This window comes from Paramormyrops kingsleyae, chromosome 2 (assembly GCF_048594095.1).
Source record: "Paramormyrops kingsleyae isolate MSU_618 chromosome 2, PKINGS_0.4, whole genome shotgun sequence".
Lineage (NCBI taxonomy): Eukaryota > Metazoa > Chordata > Actinopteri > Osteoglossiformes > Mormyridae > Paramormyrops > Paramormyrops kingsleyae.
In genome coordinates this window covers 17,238,030-17,255,266 of record NC_132798.1, presented here as the reverse complement: position 1 = coordinate 17,255,266, position 17,237 = coordinate 17,238,030, and the positions used below count along the sequence as shown (strand labels likewise).

At 41.6% G+C, this 17,237-nt stretch overlaps 1 protein-coding gene, 2 non-coding genes and 1 pseudogene across 6 annotated transcripts; 3 read left to right on the top strand and 1 right to left on the bottom strand.

The window, feature by feature from the left end:
- Positions 1-1,477: 1,477 nt before the first annotated feature.
- On the bottom strand, positions 1,478-14,721 carry LOC111855133 (serine/threonine-protein phosphatase PP1-gamma catalytic subunit A-like). Of its 4 annotated transcripts, none has more exons than XM_023833844.2 (8): positions 13,728-14,084; positions 9,480-9,611; positions 7,330-7,560; positions 7,116-7,220; positions 5,995-6,218; positions 3,255-3,389; positions 3,023-3,157; positions 1,478-1,911 (listed from the first exon to the last, which is right to left on the bottom strand). In XM_023833844.2, the coding sequence occupies exons 1-7, from the start codon at positions 13,780-13,782 to the stop codon at positions 3,068-3,070; spliced, it is 972 nt and encodes a 323-aa protein (XP_023689612.1). In that variant the 5' UTR covers positions 13,783-14,084; the 3' UTR covers positions 1,478-1,911; positions 3,023-3,067. The 4 variants fall into 4 exon arrangements, with proteins under 4 accessions (XP_023689612.1, XP_072563017.1, XP_023689611.1 ...); XM_023833843.2 differs by adding an exon at positions 14,611-14,674 and having other exon boundaries at positions 1,481-3,157; positions 13,728-14,072; XM_072706916.1 differs by lacking the exon at positions 13,728-14,084 and adding an exon at positions 14,611-14,721 and having other exon boundaries at positions 1,480-3,157.
- A 322-nt stretch (positions 14,722-15,043) lies between these two features.
- On the top strand, positions 15,044-15,162 carry LOC140587784 (5S ribosomal RNA). The gene has a single exon (XR_011989429.1). It is a non-coding gene; the product is annotated as a 5S ribosomal RNA (ribosomal RNA).
- Positions 15,163-15,890: 728 nt separating this feature from the next.
- Positions 15,891-16,009, top strand: LOC140587766 (5S ribosomal RNA). The gene has a single exon (XR_011989411.1). It is a non-coding gene; the product is annotated as a 5S ribosomal RNA (ribosomal RNA).
- A 730-nt stretch (positions 16,010-16,739) lies between these two features.
- On the top strand, positions 16,740-16,853 carry LOC140587791 (5S ribosomal RNA; annotated as a pseudogene).
- Positions 16,854-17,237: the final 384 nt, after the last annotated feature.

Genomic DNA, 17,237 nt, shown 5'->3' with positions numbered 1-17,237 from the left:
GTCTTTCTGACCCTGTGCTGTCACCCCAAGCTTACTCTCACCTGTATGTGGCTCTCGTGGAGAGCAAGACAGGGTACGTGAAAAGAGAATTTCCTCACAAGGATTAATAAAATATTGTGAATGTATATGCAATATGGATGAAGACCGCTATAATAAGTATTTGTTTTGATCAATACCAATTATTTAGGCTGCTTCTCAACATTAAAACGAACATTTATTTATTTCAAAGACGAAAGTTAGAAATACATTCGCCAGTTCCTTTAGAAGCCGGCGTGGCGCTGCAGTCATATACAGCGCTAGTTCTGTAGTTGGTCGGGTCTTGGTGCCACCTTGTGGCTAAAAGTAGGATATTCTAGCTTTTCTGTGCGCTGTTGTAATGGGCCTTCACTTGTTTCTGTAAAGAACAAACATGAGGCAATGCTGGTAGTGCAGTGCTAGTAGTGACGTCACCCCAAGTTCTCTTCCATGATTGCCAAGACCTTTTGGCTGCATCAAATAAAAACTGTGGCAAAGTCCCTGGCATTTGGATTATTTGTTAATAGGCATGAAATAAAAATTGCACAAATATTAAAATAGTCAAACAATGGGTGTTTTTTTTGGTTTTAAATACATTTTAAATGTATTAAACTTTATATAGTGCAGTATGCAAGGATTAGGATAAAACTGATTTAGTGAACTACAGCGAAAACTGACTGGAATGTAGATTGAGGTGGTGAATTCAGAAAATATTGCAAATATCTGGAATGGCCAGCTCATCCCATTGAAGGTTTCTCTCGCAACTCCCAGCAGCCATGTGTTGTCAGCTGTCCACGCCTTTCATTCTACAGCATGGATACTCATACTAGGTGGACTGCGGTTTGCATCTGGGCCGAAACACAATTTAACCCAGACACACGGCACTATAAACACAAGTTTTATCTGCAGCCAAATGTGGGGCGTTTACACCAGGTGGCCAGTGAGAATCGAATGTTCCACCCCGCTCTGCAAATTTCTTGTAAGCACACCCCCCCAGGCTTGGCATCAGGGGCGCCGCCAGAAATCTTGGGCCCCATGAAAGATTACAATTTTGCCCCCCCCCCTTTTTGCGAAAAGGTAAAGCACCTAACAGGGCCCCATGTCAGTGCTAGGCCCCTAGAATTGTTCTAACCTTTCCCCCCCTGGCGGCGCCCCTGCTTGGCATATTTTACCCCCCACCCTCCCCATTCCAGGAACTGTGTTGCTGATGAAATTTGGCCCTGAGGGGAAAATTATTGGGAACCCTGTTCTATTCCACAAGCTGTGATGTAACACATTTGGAATAGGTAGACAGAGTTGTAAAGTAGTGAGTGCATTGCAAGAACTATCCAGTGTTCATGCTTCTAAACAGAAAGAGCAGCAACAAGTTCTCAAAAAATTATTAATCCCCATGTCTTATCGTGAGAATTTTATAATTTATGTGAATATATTGATGGAAGTTGATATACACTGTATGGACAAACGTACTGGGACACCTTGCCGTTACACCCACAGGAACTTTTATGACATCCCATTCTGAATCCATAGGCATCAATATGGTGTTTGTGGTTAGCTTTCTGAATGCCCAAACTAGCTAATTTGTCACAGATTACAAAGCATCCGTTACATATCGTTTGCTTTAGCTGCATTTAATAAACAAGCCAACACATAAAAACTCCAGCTGTATATCATCCAAAGTCAAATCATAGTTATGACTGGCACATTAAACTTGTAGCCAAGTGGCATCACTAAATACAGCATACGTGAATTTTTGGTAGGATCACCTAAATATCTAAATACACATATTCATTTTTTTAGTTTAAAAATAAAGCTACATTTCTGAACCATATTGAGATTTTGATAAAATAAGATCATCAGAAACATGTCAGTGTTTTGAAGAGCAACACTGCGCCAGAACTGGGCCACAGGAGGACAAAGAGGTCAGGAAGAAATAAATGAAGACAGAAAACACACTGATTATTAGCAGTATTTCGCTCACAGTGGCAACACAATGTGGGGAATTTGGGGGAATTGCAAAAATTTGGAATTGATCTCTAGTAAATTACACAGGTTCCTGGTTACTGAAGCTAGACATTGCACACTATATGGACAAAAGTATTGGGACCTCTTAATCATTTAATACAGGGGTTTCCTTCAGACCCATTGCCACTGGGGTATAAAGTCAAGTACCTAGCCATGCAGTCAGGCTTATAGACATTTGTGAAAGAATGGGTCATTCTGAAGAGCTCAGTGAATTCAAATGTGGTGCTGCCATAGCATGCCAGCTTTGCAATAAGTCAGAGGTTGGGCTAGGCCCCTTAGTTCCAGTGAAAGGAACTCTTAATGCTTCAGCATATCAAGACATTGTGGACAATTCTATGCTTCCAACTTTGTGGTAACAGTTTGGGGAAGGCCCTTTGCTGTTCCAGCATGACTATCCCAGTGTACAAAGCAAGGTCCATAAAGACATGGTTGGGTGAGTTTGGTGTGGAAGAACTTGACTGGCCCACATAGTGCCCTGACCTCAACCCCATCGAACACCTTTGGGATGAACTGGAACAGAGATTGCGAGCCAGACCTTCACGTCCAACATCAGTGTCTGACTGCACAAATGCTCTTCTGGATGAATGGGCAAAAATTCCCACAGACATACTCCAAAATCTTGTGGAAAGCCTCCCCAGAAGAGTGGCAGCTGTTATAGCTGCAAAGGGGGAACCAACTCCATATTGATGCCTATGGATTTAGAATGGGATGTCATAAATGTTCTTGTACAGTAGGTGTAATGGTCAGGTGTCCCAATACTTTTGTCCATATAGGATACCTGAATGCATAGTACAACAACATTTTGATCTGGCAAAAACAAAACAGTATTTCACTTGTTTTTGAGTTCTGGCAAGTAAAAAAGTGCATAAAAAGCAAGTGATCACTGAACTATAAAACAAGCAAATAAATTAACAGCACAGCACAAACGCCACTCCTCCCTCCCCTAGTTCTTGGGCTATTTCACATCAACATACTCCAAGGATACTTCATCACCAGATTCCGAGGATACTTCATCACCATACTCCCTGCCCTACTTCTTGGGCTGCTTCATCACCATACTTCGAGGGGGTGTAGCGGGTCGGCTTGCATTCGGCTTTTTCTTCTCTGTTGGTTTTAAAATCTACAGAATGTGTGTACAGTTTTATAAATGTTAATATATGATTTCAGGAAGTCTTCCCATGAGGTGGTAAGATAAGAAATGCAAGTGGCATTCCTACCTGGAAGGAGCACATCAGTGTCTCATCTACACTCATCATCGCGCCGGCGTTGTCAAACTCGCCGCAGTAGTTGGGTGCTGAGAACAGGGTCACCAGCTGCCGTTTGGCGAAGAACTCATACCCATCTTCCACCACCTCCACGAGAAGTACGGGTATCTCAAATCGGAACTTTAAGTGGCTCAAACACTACCACAGAAGCTGAATGAAATGTTGCAGATTTCCTTGTGCAATTCATACAGCATATGAGAAATCACTTATACAGTGATCCTCCGCCTATCGCGGAAGATGCGTTCTAGACCTATCAGCAATAGGTGAAAATCCACGATATAGAAACACCATATAAATAAACTTTTTTTTAATATATATAGTTTAAGCCTTAAAATACCCCTCCCACATGCTTTAAACACATGTAAACTTATTAAAACAACATATATGACATGTGGATGTCGGGCTAAAGATATGAGTAACATAATAATAATAATAATAATGATATGTAATGTGTGTATATATATATATATATATATATATATATATATATATATATATATATACACTCACATAAAGGATTATTAGGAACACCATACTAATACGTTGTAAGAACAGAAATGCCTTAATTCTACGTGGCATTGATTCAACAAGGTGCTGAAAGCATTCTTTAGAAATGTTGGCCCATATTGATAGGATAGCATCTTGCAGTTGATGGAGATTTGTGGGATGCACATCCAGGGCACGAAGCTCCCGTTCCACCACATCCCAAAGATGCTCTATTGGGTTGAGATCTGGTGACTGTGGGGGCCATTGTAGTACAGTGAACTCATTATCATGTTCAAGAAACCAATTTGAAATGATTCGAGCTTTGTGACATGGTGCATTATCCTGCTGGAAATAGCCATCAGAGGATGGGTACATGGTGGTCATAAAGGGATGGACATGGTCAGAAACAATGCTCAGGTAGGCCGTGGCATTTAAACGATGCCCAATTGGCACTAAGGGGCATAAAGTGTGCCAAGAAAACATCCCCCACACCATTACACCACCACCACCAGCCTGCACAGTGGTAACAAGGCATGATGGATCCATGTTCTCATTCTGTTTACGCCAAATTCTGACTCTACCATTTGAATGTCTCAACAGAAATCGAGACTCATCAGACCAGGCAACATTTTTCCAGTCTTCAACTGTCCAATTTTGGTGAGCTCGTGCAAATTGTAGCCTCTTTTTCCTATTTGTAGTGGAGATGAGTGGTACCCGGTGGGGTCTTCTGCTGTTGTAGCCCATCCGCCTCAAGGTTGTGCGTGTTGTGGCTTCACAAATGCTTTGCTGCATTCCTCGGTTGTAACGAGTGGTTATTTCAGTCAAAGTTGCTCTTCTATCAGCTTGAATCAGTCGGCCCATTCTCCTCTGACCTCTAGCATCAACAAGGCATTTTTACCCACAGGACTGCCGCATACTGGATGTTTTTCCCTTTGCACACCATTCTTTGTAAACCCTAGAAATGGTTGTGCGTGAAAATCCCAGTAACTGAACAGATTGTGAAATACTCAGACCGGCCCGTCTGGCACCAACAACCATGCCACGCTCAAAATTGCTTAAATCACCTTTCTTTCCCATTCTGACATTCAGTTTGGAGTTCAGGAGATTGTCATGACCAGGACCACACCCCTAAATGCATTGAAGCAACTGCCATGTGATTGGTTGATTAGATAATTGCATTAATGAGAAGTTGAACAGGTGTTCCTAATAATCCTTTAGGTGAGTGTATATATATACACATACACACACACACACACACGCACACATATCTCTCTCTCTGTATACGTAATGGAATATGTAAAAATAAAAACATATATGGTTCTTATATTCTTTTCATCCTTCTTGATGTAGTATACCGTCCATTCATTCAAGCCATAATGGTGAGCAACATCCGCGTAACGCTTTCCTTCCTGAAGCATATCCAGGAGTTTTACCTTCTCCTGAATGGTCAATGTCTTCCTCTGGTGCTTAGGCTCACTACTACCAGAAGGTTTAGAAGATGCTGAATGCTTGGGAGCCATCGTAGGGCTTAAAACAAAACGAAAACAATCGGGCCGCAAGCAAGGTACGGGATACACAGAGAACTGTGAAGCGTCGGGGAAAAATCCACAAAATAGTGGGAGCGCAATAGCTGAACCGCGATATAGCGGGGGATCACTGTAATGCAATTATGCAAAAAAAAAAACAGGGCATATTAAATTATTTGACCAACCTGCAGTGAGAAGGGATAATCAAAGGAAGTTTCACTTGGCACCTTAAAAATTCTACCCAGCATTTTGCAAAAGTAGCATGTTGGGTGAATGGCACATGTAAACAAACATTTGGCTAAGCGAAGAGCCAGTAATGGCTCCTCTGAGTTTACTTTTGTTATTTAGTCAATCATTTCAATCACTACAAAATCATTAAAAACGTACTATATTAATATACACAGCGCTCACAGAAAGTCTTGGAACACTTGCTCTTTTAGAACTATAATTTGGGTTTAAATTTATGACTACTTGAAATTAATGTTTTACTTAATACTACTGGTTGTTTTAACGTGCCACATATTTTTGTAAACAAATGAATAGTAATGATTTTTGTTATTAAATTTGCAATATTTTTACTGAATTAAGCAAGCATCCCAAGACCTACTGTGAGCGCTGTAGTAGTTAGCCTGGCACACATGCCCTCACCTCATGTGCCCACCTGGCACACATGCCCTCACCTGATGCGCCCGGCAGATGAGGTCCAGGTCGTGTTTGTGTAGGAACTTGGCCACCACTTCTGCTCCAAAGGTGAAGGAGACACCGCGGTCATTCTCTCCCCAGCCTAGCACCTCCTTGTCTGGGTCAGACCACAGGAGATCACACAGCAGGCCCTGATCAGGAACATCCGTAGGTCTCATGATTCGCCGAATCTGCTCCATGGACTGGAGGTCTGGGGACAGGCCTAGCAAGTGTGGAGTGCGGGTAGTTACTACTGACTCAAGGCCTCCGGCAACAGTTCAGCTACAGGAGTCTTTCTGATGCTTTTACAATAAGTGATGGTACACCTGAAATACCAAAGACATCAAAAAGAAGCCCTTTAATAATAATTGAGAAGAAGTCAAACAGATTTCAGAATTCATGAAGAATCAGGCAAGTGTATAACTGATCTGTAATGTGCTGGAACACAATATTTTGTCATAAAGTTATGTTGAACAAAGAAGGCCAACAATTGCTTTGAGCATTTATAAAACTCTTCCACAGTGTTGGACATTTCGGGTCCAGTAGCTACAAATCCAGATCAAGATTCTGTTTCTACCAACCAGTTGAGTACTCTGTGACTCTTTATAATCATACTCAACAAAATCTTGGTTTGGATTTGTAGCTTCTGCTCTTGAAATGCCCAACACTGCTCTTCCATGGAATAATGTGGGATTCATTCATCCATTTTCTGAAACCACTTATCCTGTCCAGGGTTTTGGTGGGTCTGGAGCCTACAGGAACAAGGCAGGGAACAACTCAGGATGGGGCACAAACCCATCACAAGGCACACTCACACACCACTCACACCTACTGTATAGGCAATTTGGTAAGCCCATTTAGCCTCAGTATGTCTTTGGACTGTGGGGGGAAACTGGAATACCCAGAGGAAACCATGCAAAGACATGGGGAGAACATGCAATCTTCACACACATGGAACTCTGGCAGAGACTCAAACGCAGATCCCAGAGGTGTGAGGCAACAGTGCTAACCACTGAACCATCATGCCGCGTTCATGTGGAGTTCATGAAAAGCTAAAAGAGCTGATTGACCTGGAACGTTCAGTACCAGCTTGACTCCAAAGCTTGCACTGATATCTCACCTCCATGACAGCAGAAGATCTTCTCATCCACAATGGCAGCGATGGGGAGGCAGTTGAAGCAGTCGGTGAATGTCTTCCACAGCTTGACACTATGCCGCCTCCTACCTAAAAAACAGGAATCCATGCACCATGAAAATAGCTCACGAATAGATCTCCTAACTCAAGGTAAAATATGTGGGAATCGTGGTGGTTGGCAGGGCGTCGGCAAACTGACACTCATCGTAGAAACCGTATATCCTGTTGATGGAGGCACATTCGTGATTTCCCCGTAGCAGGAAGAAGTTCTCAGGGTATTTAATCTTATAAGCCAACAGCAGGCAGATGGTCTCCAGTGACTGCTTTCCCCGGTCAACATAGTCACCCAGGAACAGGTAGCTGCCCTCTGGCGGATATCCGCTATACTCAAACAGCCTTAGGAGGTCATAGTACTGGCCATGGATGTCACCTACAGAGAATGCAGTCAAATCGGTACTGAACATTAACACAAAACAATGTGTGTGTGTTTGTGTGTGTGGGTCCAACCAAATGTCCCCACAATGTGATAAAAACCTGTTATTTTAACATTATAGGGACCATGTTTTTGGTCCCCACGAGGGGAAACTCAGTTTCCTAAAAGACTGTGACTTCAATCAAAAAATTAAAAGTGCCAAAAGTCTTGCATTTCGTTTGGTTACCTATGGTTAAGGCTAGAGCTGGGTAGGGGTTAAGGTTGTCATTGTTGGTATATATATATATATATATATATTATATTATATAATATCTGCAGTGTTGGGTATTTCAAGTCCAGAAGCTACAAATCCAGACCAGGATTTTGTTTCAACCAACCAGATGAGTACTCTTTAAAAATAACTCTATTATTATTATTACTTCTTTGACTGTGACTCTTTATGCTCAACTGGTTGTTAGACACAAAACTTGGTCTGGATTTGTAGCTTTATGTGTGTGTGTACCTCAGTTTAAATGGACTTTATTTTTGTTCACTTATAATTAGCACGAACTACCGTAAGTCCGACAAATAATCCAACTAATCATGAAGTCCAATTCTAGCCCGGTTAATCGCCATTGTTAGCAATATCAGTTGATAATACATTATGCGCGGGCCTTTACATATAAAACTCCGTAGCAACACATCCACAGATAAGTTGGACGGTATAGCGTGTGCGACCGATTTAATGAGCCACAAATGAGAAGTAGTGCTTAAACAGTATAAAACTACAACTTTCCCTTCTGTTGAGAAACAGGAACGTATGCTGTCACTTCCGGCTTCAAAACTCCGGAATCCGACTCGGAATACGAGTTCCGAGGGCAAATGGAACGCACCAAAACTGGCCGAAATGGGTTGACAGACACATTTCAGGGATTTTGAGCCATTCTGCGCTGCAGATGGGTTAATTGTGTTAAAAATTTTAATCAGATTAATCATGATGATGGATTAATCCGCGTTAACCTGTTAATTTTGACAGCCCTAATATATATATATATATATATATATATATATCCATACATTTGCCCTGGGAACTCGTATTCCGAGTCGTATTCCGGAGTTTTGAAGCCGGAAGTAACAACATGCGCGCTCCCGTTTCTCGGACATCCGAGAAATATCTCGGAGCAGCACAGAGGATCCCGAGTTCAGAATCTGAGATGGCTGCGCCTTTTATCAACAGAAGGGAAAGTTGTAGTTTTATACTGTTTAAGCACTACTTCTCATTTGTGGCTCATTAAATCGGTCGCACACACTATACCGTCCAACTTATCTGTGGACGTGTTTTATACATAAAGCATGGCGCGTAATGTGTTATCAATTGATATTGCTAACAATGGCAATTAACCGGGCTAGAATTGGATTTCATGATTAGTCGGATTATTAGTTCGGGCTAATTGTAAGTGAACGAAGATAAAGACCATTTAAACTGAGGTACCTTAAATACGACAAGTTGTCCGGCTAAGCAAAATATCTTGCTTTTTGATATGGGTCCATGGTATTGCACTTCTGTGGCAGATGGAATGCATCCGACTCCTGTTCAAGATGTTCAATAAATATGTTAAGTGCATATATATTACCTGTTTTTCTTGAGTCTGTTTGCTCATGCAAAATGAATTGTGATTAATATAGATTAAAAATTAATGGTATTTAATCGTGATTAATCTAAATTAATCCACAACAACCCTGTGATTAATCTGATAAAAAATTTTATCGTTTGACAGCCCTAATATATATATATATACATATATACACATATATACATACATACATACACAGTATATACATACATACACAGTATATACACACACACACACACACACACACACACACACACACACACATATATAAACAGCATAAGAAAGAGATGACAGAATCCCTACCACATATCTTAAGAGGAGCCTCCAGCTCCAGCAGGATAGGTTGACTGAGGAAGATCTCTCGGGATTTCAGGCACAGGCCTCGCACCTCACTCTCCTGGAGCTGCACACTCTTGCCAGGCTTTGAACCTTTCACTTAGAAAGTCAATAAAAGATTGGTCACCCACAATCTTTGCAATGACATATCATTCATATGGCCAAAATTCCTGAGGCAGCTTCCGCCGCTAGCCACATCAGCAGCCCATCCACTATAGACAGGTTTTCAACCTTCCAATGTCCACGGTTGGTTTGATATTCTACTACATTTGCATGGACTGGTAAAATAATCCCATGATAAACTTTGGGTGGGGCGAGGCAAAATTAGTACAAATAATAATTTTTTTAATTATTCCGTAAATGATGTACAAACGTATTGCACCCCTCTGTTGTGAAATCAAGCTGAACTGAATGTTTTCATGGATCACAATATTTAATTCTTCAATATGGGACGATCTGCCGGCTGAAGATGGGCCATGGACCGGGGGTTTGGGAAACCCTGCCTTAGAAACCCAAATTTAAGTTTATTTGTGAATAAACTTGAGAGACATGCATGAAATCATTGTGATTACAAATACACTTCCTGAACATCCACTCCATTACTGTCCGCATTAACGTTCCGTCTGGTGGCTTTTGTGCTCCTATCATACTGAAAAAGGAGGCTGATGATGAAGACAAGTTAAAGTTTTGTATTCTCTATTTATAAGCCACGCTGGCCTAATTCTAAGCATAAAAAGCTGACCTCCGATGTGCAGCTGATGAAAGCTTTGGCGCCGTCCCTTGACGAATGAGGCAGGAAGCAGTGACACAGCCAGCATCCACTCACTCATTCATTTACTAACCAAATATTTTGCAAAACTGCCAAAGACTCCAGGATATTTTAGTCAGTCTGCATTACAGAATTAAATGACAAGCGGTAGTTTTGAATACACTTAAAATATACTTGTTAGCTGCCTTTGCATTTAAGTCTTCTCTACATCAGCATCATATTCCTTCAGTCACAGACTATGAAACCGTCATTCTTCCCTCCATGACATATAAAAAAAACCTCACCTGAAAAGTGTCATTTCCCTTTGACATTGAGTGATGTATCACTCTCTGCTCATTGTGTCACCTACCACATTCTGGGTAGCATAGTAGAAAACACAGCTCATTTGTAGTTCTTGGTTATATTAAACTTTAACGTCTATAACTCTATAATTACCGAGACCATCATAGTTATGGTATGCCAAACAAAGGAATAGCAAAAACATATAAAAATATAAATACAACATGGTTGAATATCATCATATTAGTTTAGCATAAATAAAATTCCAAACTGAAAAAAAATAAATAGAATAAAAATTAAGTGATTATTCTACCAAGATCCATTTTCACTAGAGACTTCTTACTGAAGTGTCACTGTGTGTGATGATACATTACTCCTTTCACCATCAATAGAGATTTCTGTAGTCTTAATCACAGTAGCCTGTTTGTGCCAGACAGGCCAGCCTTCATTAACACCTTGCATCATCTTAGCTGCCCAGCACGCTGTCGGTGTATCTTGGATTTTCCCTCCTCAGACCCCTCTCAGCAGGTACTCCCCATGCCTGACCGTGAGCTCCCCATGAGGCTTGCAGTTTTGGAGATATTCTCACACAGTCATCTGGCCTTAACCACTTGGCCCTTATTAAAGTCACTTGAGTCTTCACTCCTGCCCACTCCTTCTGCATTCAACATGTCAATTATGAGCAGCAAATGCTGGCTTACTGTCTAACACAGTGTTTCCCAAATTAGTCCTCAGGGAACTCCGGACAGTCCACATTTTTGCTCCCTCCCTGCTACCAGCCAATCAGGAACACCAAATACCTGGTACAGGTGGGCTGGGAGCTAACAGGAAGCTGAGTTGGGAAACATTTGTCTAACATATCCCAGACCTTGACAGACGCTGTTTGTACAATAAATTCAACGTTATTCTAATTACATGGGGGGAGGTCACAATGTTTTGGCTCTTTGGTGTATATAACTTTCATTTAAAGCAAGGAACTTTAAGACCAGAAGGTGTGTTGAGTTTTCAAAATGCTGAGCTCTTTAATAACTTGCCTAAGATGCTGGCATACATCTGGGCTCCATTCAATATAAAATTAAAATAAGGTCAATCTGAAGGCATTAAAGGTGCATTTTAAATTTAGATTTAGTTGTATCGTTGAAGAATACATGCAATAGCATAAAGATAAAGACCATTCTAAAACTGTACACATATACATTCATTACCCTCCTTTACAATAAGGCACTCAGCTTAAATTAATAGTTTTTCATTCTTATCTTTCAAAACAAACTTGTTAAAATTAATTCCAGAAGATAATGTTGAAACTTTAATAGGAATCTAAAAGTATTTTATTAGGACAAATACAACCGGCAGCACTTCAGCCCATTTTTACACTAACTGGCATTCCTCAATTCACACAAATTTGACAATTCATCAAAAAGTCTGAAGTGTGATACCAAATCCTCAAGTAGAATTTGATGTTTAACACTGACTGTAAAAGTACCTTCAAATTAATTAAAAACCAACAGTAAGAAAAGGGTTCTGTATCCTTGGACCTTGGATTAGGAGCTCCGACTTGCCCACATCCAGCTTACCTAAAATAATATAATTGTGAAACACAGCAAGTTTAATGACTGACACACCTGGCTGACAGTGCACGTACAGCTGTGAACATCTTGCCATTCACAACTGGACAGAACAGCATGTTACAAATGTATGTCGTGCATTTTAGTGTAACACTTAATAACCAGATAATTTATTAAGCCCTGAGTTCCAGCAGCTTTCAAGAAATGCCCCAAGATCCATCTTATCCAGAAAAACCACAGCTAACACATCTGACCACAGATCTGCTTCATCAACTTTCCCTGTTCCAGGGTTATGGTCATGGCTATAGTAGGAACCTAGTTTTCATGGTGTTTTGCCGTGAATACCTCCGGTTCTTAAAATGTTTTGTATAGTATTGTACAGGCCTAGCTTCTGCTCCAGTACTATCCTGCATTTGCTTCTGGTCACACTGGAACCTCAGCATTCCACTACTTGCCCTTAAGCTGCACCTTAGCATAACACGTTAACAATACTGTATATTACAGATTTCACGCAACACATAAATCGATTTAAGTGGCATCTAGTTACTTAATGTGGTGAATATTTTTACTGAAGTAAGTTGGCAACACGGCCAAGCTTTACTTAGTATTATATATTACGTATTTCTTAAATGTTACACACCGCTTGAAAATCCAAATATCTCGCTGGACATTGTTAACTGCAATGGATGTATTACGTTCATGTGCAGGATAAATCCACACAGCCTAAAATATTTAAGTCGCCCCGTAAAGGCAAACGCTCTGCCTTCATTAATTACTAGTTACTGTTGGTCACTGGCATTACAAATTACACGTGGGCTTTGAGGAAAATAATGGTACATAATTGTGCGTGTAGTCACATAAATTGCACTGATAAAATAGGGACAGAATCTGGGACATTCAAAATAAAAACTGGGTCGCTGCCCAGTTTTTTTTTTTTAAGAAGTATGTACTTTTAAAACTCTACTTTTACGTTTGAATGATGACGTGAAGCTCCGGGCGTCAAGAAGAGATGTGAACACAGCTAAAAATGCGAACGGGCGTAAGGAGCAGAACAAACGCCGGGTTACTTTGTCTTTGCAATAAAATATTCCACTTAGGCAGCAATAAAGGATGACAAACACCCTCAAAGGAACCATTAGTGAAAAAACTTTACTTATGCCTAATCGATCATAAATAACTCTGACATACCACATGCAGATCGATTATACATTATCACCACAGGCAAAACACTTATATCACAAACATTATAACAAATACTGCCAGTCTGTTACAATCAGCCCGGTGTATTGACGGTTAGTCATGTTAAATTAAAACATCAATGCCGAAATTGGCAGGTTCTCTCAACTGCATGATGACATTCCATTAATCCGAATCGATCAGCAGTATGAAGCGAAAGGCTAAATTTACGTTGGAAATATGTCAGGTAGAAACTTCCTATAAAATTAACAGATACTCAAAGGTCCCATACGTGTGTGTGTTTGTGTGTGTGTGTGTGTGTGTGTGTGTGTGTGTGTGTGTGTGCGCGCGTATACACACAAGTGGTGACCGGTAAGACAATCAACCTAATTAGTGGGTAGGTGACATTTGACAACTCTTCCTTACCTTCCAAAAGACGCTGAATTATACTGTCTACGTTAAGCTTGTCAATATCTGCCATAGCTTTGTAAAAAATAAAAAGGAATAAATTTGCCAATTTAAAAAGGACTCCGGAGCTTCTCCTTAAATCCCTTCCGTAAGGAAACGAGGCGGGCGTCCCAGCTTATTTGAAGCGATGTACATGCTGAAACGCTGCGCCGCTCCCGGCCATCGGAGTTAATTCGTCCCGTATGTGTGTCATTACTGTTGGGGCCGGCGGAGCGCTACTCTCCCCGCAATGCTGCACTGTTTCATTGGCTGAATGAGATGCAGACCCACAACGGTGTTCTGATTCGTTTCGCCGTCTTCACACTGGAGGTGAAAATTATGGTTTTCAGCGAATCAATTAGAGTTCCTTCGACTAAAAATGACGTGGATAATCGTGAAATGAATTGTTTTAAAACTGTTTATTTGTTACATTGTGTTACTAAATTATATATATATATATATATATATATATATATATATATATATATAACTAATGATACTATGTAATTCTTATACATACGTCACAATTTATTGTACATAACATTAAATTTAACTTGCCCTTCTGATTTTTACTGTCATACATTTTACACTCGTGCAATAATCGGCCTTAAATTTAAACCTATCTTTCCCCTTTCATTTTAAATTTGTTTTTCTTTTTAATAAAAAGGCAGCTTTTCACACACAGTTTTCGCTCTAAGTACTGACGTCATTCCTGTTCAACTCACCGCTTTCTTTTCCCTATATAAACCACTTCTTCACAGACGGCTCGATATTATTGGCATTACATGGGCTGCTCTTCTCTCTCTACAAAACTGGCTAAAGGCTATATTTAAAACACCAGGTTGTCTGTGATAATTCATACCTTTCCATGCCAGCTTAATGTTTAGGTTAGTGGGCATCAGAGATGGATCAGGGCTGGAAACTTCTTTGCTGCCCGGAGAAGCCGCCGGCTGTGTTTTTAGGGAGAATGGCCGTCAATGTTTGTATGTAGAAAATTGTTCTGGCTGCAGTAGGCAAAGTAGTGAAGTTTGCTGGCAGGCGCGTGCGGCGATTAATCGGTGCGGTGGTGAAAAGGAGTAAAGAGAAGGAGGTGTGCGGATGAGGAAAGAATGGAATAGTTGTTATAGGCTGCCGGCTGAGGAGTTTGGTGAATGTCTGGTCTAGGTCGGGGTGCTGCCGATTGGATGGTGGGGCTGCAGTGTCAGTCAGATAAAAAGCCAGTAGGAGGATCCAATGCGACTAACCGGTGTGTAGCTGCGTGAGGTACGAAAGGACTGTTTTTGGCAGCTTCTTCCGCTTACGGCCATACCACTCTGAACACGCCCGATTTCGTCCGATCTCGGAAGCTAAGCAGGGTCGGGCCTGGTTAGTACTTGGATGGGAGACCGCCTGGGAATACCAGGTGCTGTAAGCTTTTCTCACTTTGACTTTATCCAGTGGGCGCTCCATTTCGCGAGAAATTTAAACCTATCATTCCCCTTTCATTTTACATTTTTTTTTTCTTTCTAATAAAAAGGCAGCATTTTACACACAGTTTTCGGTCTAAGTACTGACGTCATTCCTGTTCAACACCGCTTTCTTTTCCCTATATAAACCACTTCTTCACAGACGGCTCGATATTATTGGCATGACATGGGCTGCTCTTCTCTCTCTACAAAACTGGCTAAAGGCTATATTTAAAACACCAGGTTGTCTGTGATAATTCATACCTTTCCATGCCAGCTTAATGTTTAGGTTAGTGGGCATCAGAGATGGATCAGGGCTGGAAACTTCTTTGCTGCCCGGAGAAGCCGCCGGCTGTGCTTTTAGGGAGAATGGCCGTCAATGTTTGTATGTAGAAAATTGTTCTGGCTGCAGTAGGCAAAGTAGTGAAGTTTGCTGGCAGGCGCGTGCGGCGATTAATCGGTGCGGTGGTGAAAAGGAATAAAGAGAAGGAGGTGTGCGGATGAGGAAAGAATGGAATAGTTGTTATAGGCTGCCGGCTGAGGAGTTTGGTGAATGTCTGGTCTAGGTCGGGGTGCTGCCGATTGGATGGTGGGGCTGCAGTGTCAGTCAGATAAAAAGCCAGTAGGAGGATCCAATGCGACTAACCGGTGTGTAGCTGCGTGAGGTACGAAAGGACTGTTTTTGGCAGCGTCTTTCGCTTACGGCCATACCACTCTGAACACGCCCGATCTCGTCCGATCTCGGAAGCTAAGCAGGGTCGGGCCTGGTTAGTACTTGGATGGGAGACCGCCTGGGAATACCAGGTGCTGTAAGCTTTTCTCACTTTGACTTTATCCAGTGGGCGCTCCATTTCGCGAGAAATTTAAACCTATCATTCCCCTTTCATTTTACATTTTTTTTTTCTTTCTAATAAAAAGGCAGCATTTTACACACAGTTTTCGGTCTAAGTACTGACGTCATTCCTGTTCAACTCACCGCTTTCTTTTCCCTATATAAACCACTTCTTCACAGACGGCTCGATATTATTGGCATGACATGGGCTGCTCTTCTCTCTCTACAAAACTGGCTAAAGGCTATATTTAAAACGCCAGGTTGTCTGTGATAATTCATACCTTTCCATGCCAGCTTAATGTTTAGGTTAGTGGGCATCAGAGATGGATCAGGGCTGGAAACTTCTTTGCTGCCCGGAGAAGCCGCCGGCTGTGTTTTTAGGGAGAATGGCCGTCAATGTTTGTATGTAGAAAATTGTTCTGGCTGCAGTAGGCAAAGTAGTGAAGTTTGCTGGCAGGCGCGTGCGGCGATTAATCGGTGCGGTGGTGAAAAGGAATAAAGAGAAGGAGGTGTGCGGATGAGGAAAGAATGGAATAGTTGTTATAGGCTGCCGGCTGAGGAGTTTGGTGAATGTCTGGTCTAGGTCGGGGTGCTGCCGATTGGATGGTGGGGCTGCAGTGTCAGTCAGATAAAAAGCCAGTAGGAGGATCCAATGCGACTAACCGGTGTGTAGCTGCGTGAGGTACGAAAGGACTGTTTTTGGCAGCGTCTTTCGCTTACGGCCATACCACTCTGAACACGCCCGATCTCGTCCGATCTCGGAAGCTAAGCAGGGTCGGGCCTGGTTAGTACTTGGATGGGAGACCGCCTGGGAATGGGAAATGACCCCCCCAAGTCCCTATAGCTGATCCTGGGTTGTGCAGAATCCTGGATTAGCATGTTTTTTGGCGGCATCTGCTGGCCGGTTGAGGCATGACATCAGTAAATTGAAATTTAATTCATTTAGGATGTTTTTTTATTTAGGATGGTAATTTTCAATTGGGCCAACGCCATTGAGGGGAAACAGATTAGACCTCATGAACCATATATTTGAGAGCATATCTGAAAGCATATACCTTACTGCCTTCATACAGGTTTTAAATGCAGTCATTTCAGGTAAATACAGTAACTACTTGTAAATACAGTATTTACTTGTGCTCTGGTTACCAGTAACTCAGGTATTTACTTGTGCTCTGGTTACCAGGTTGACCTTGGCTGATTCTCAGGGGGCTT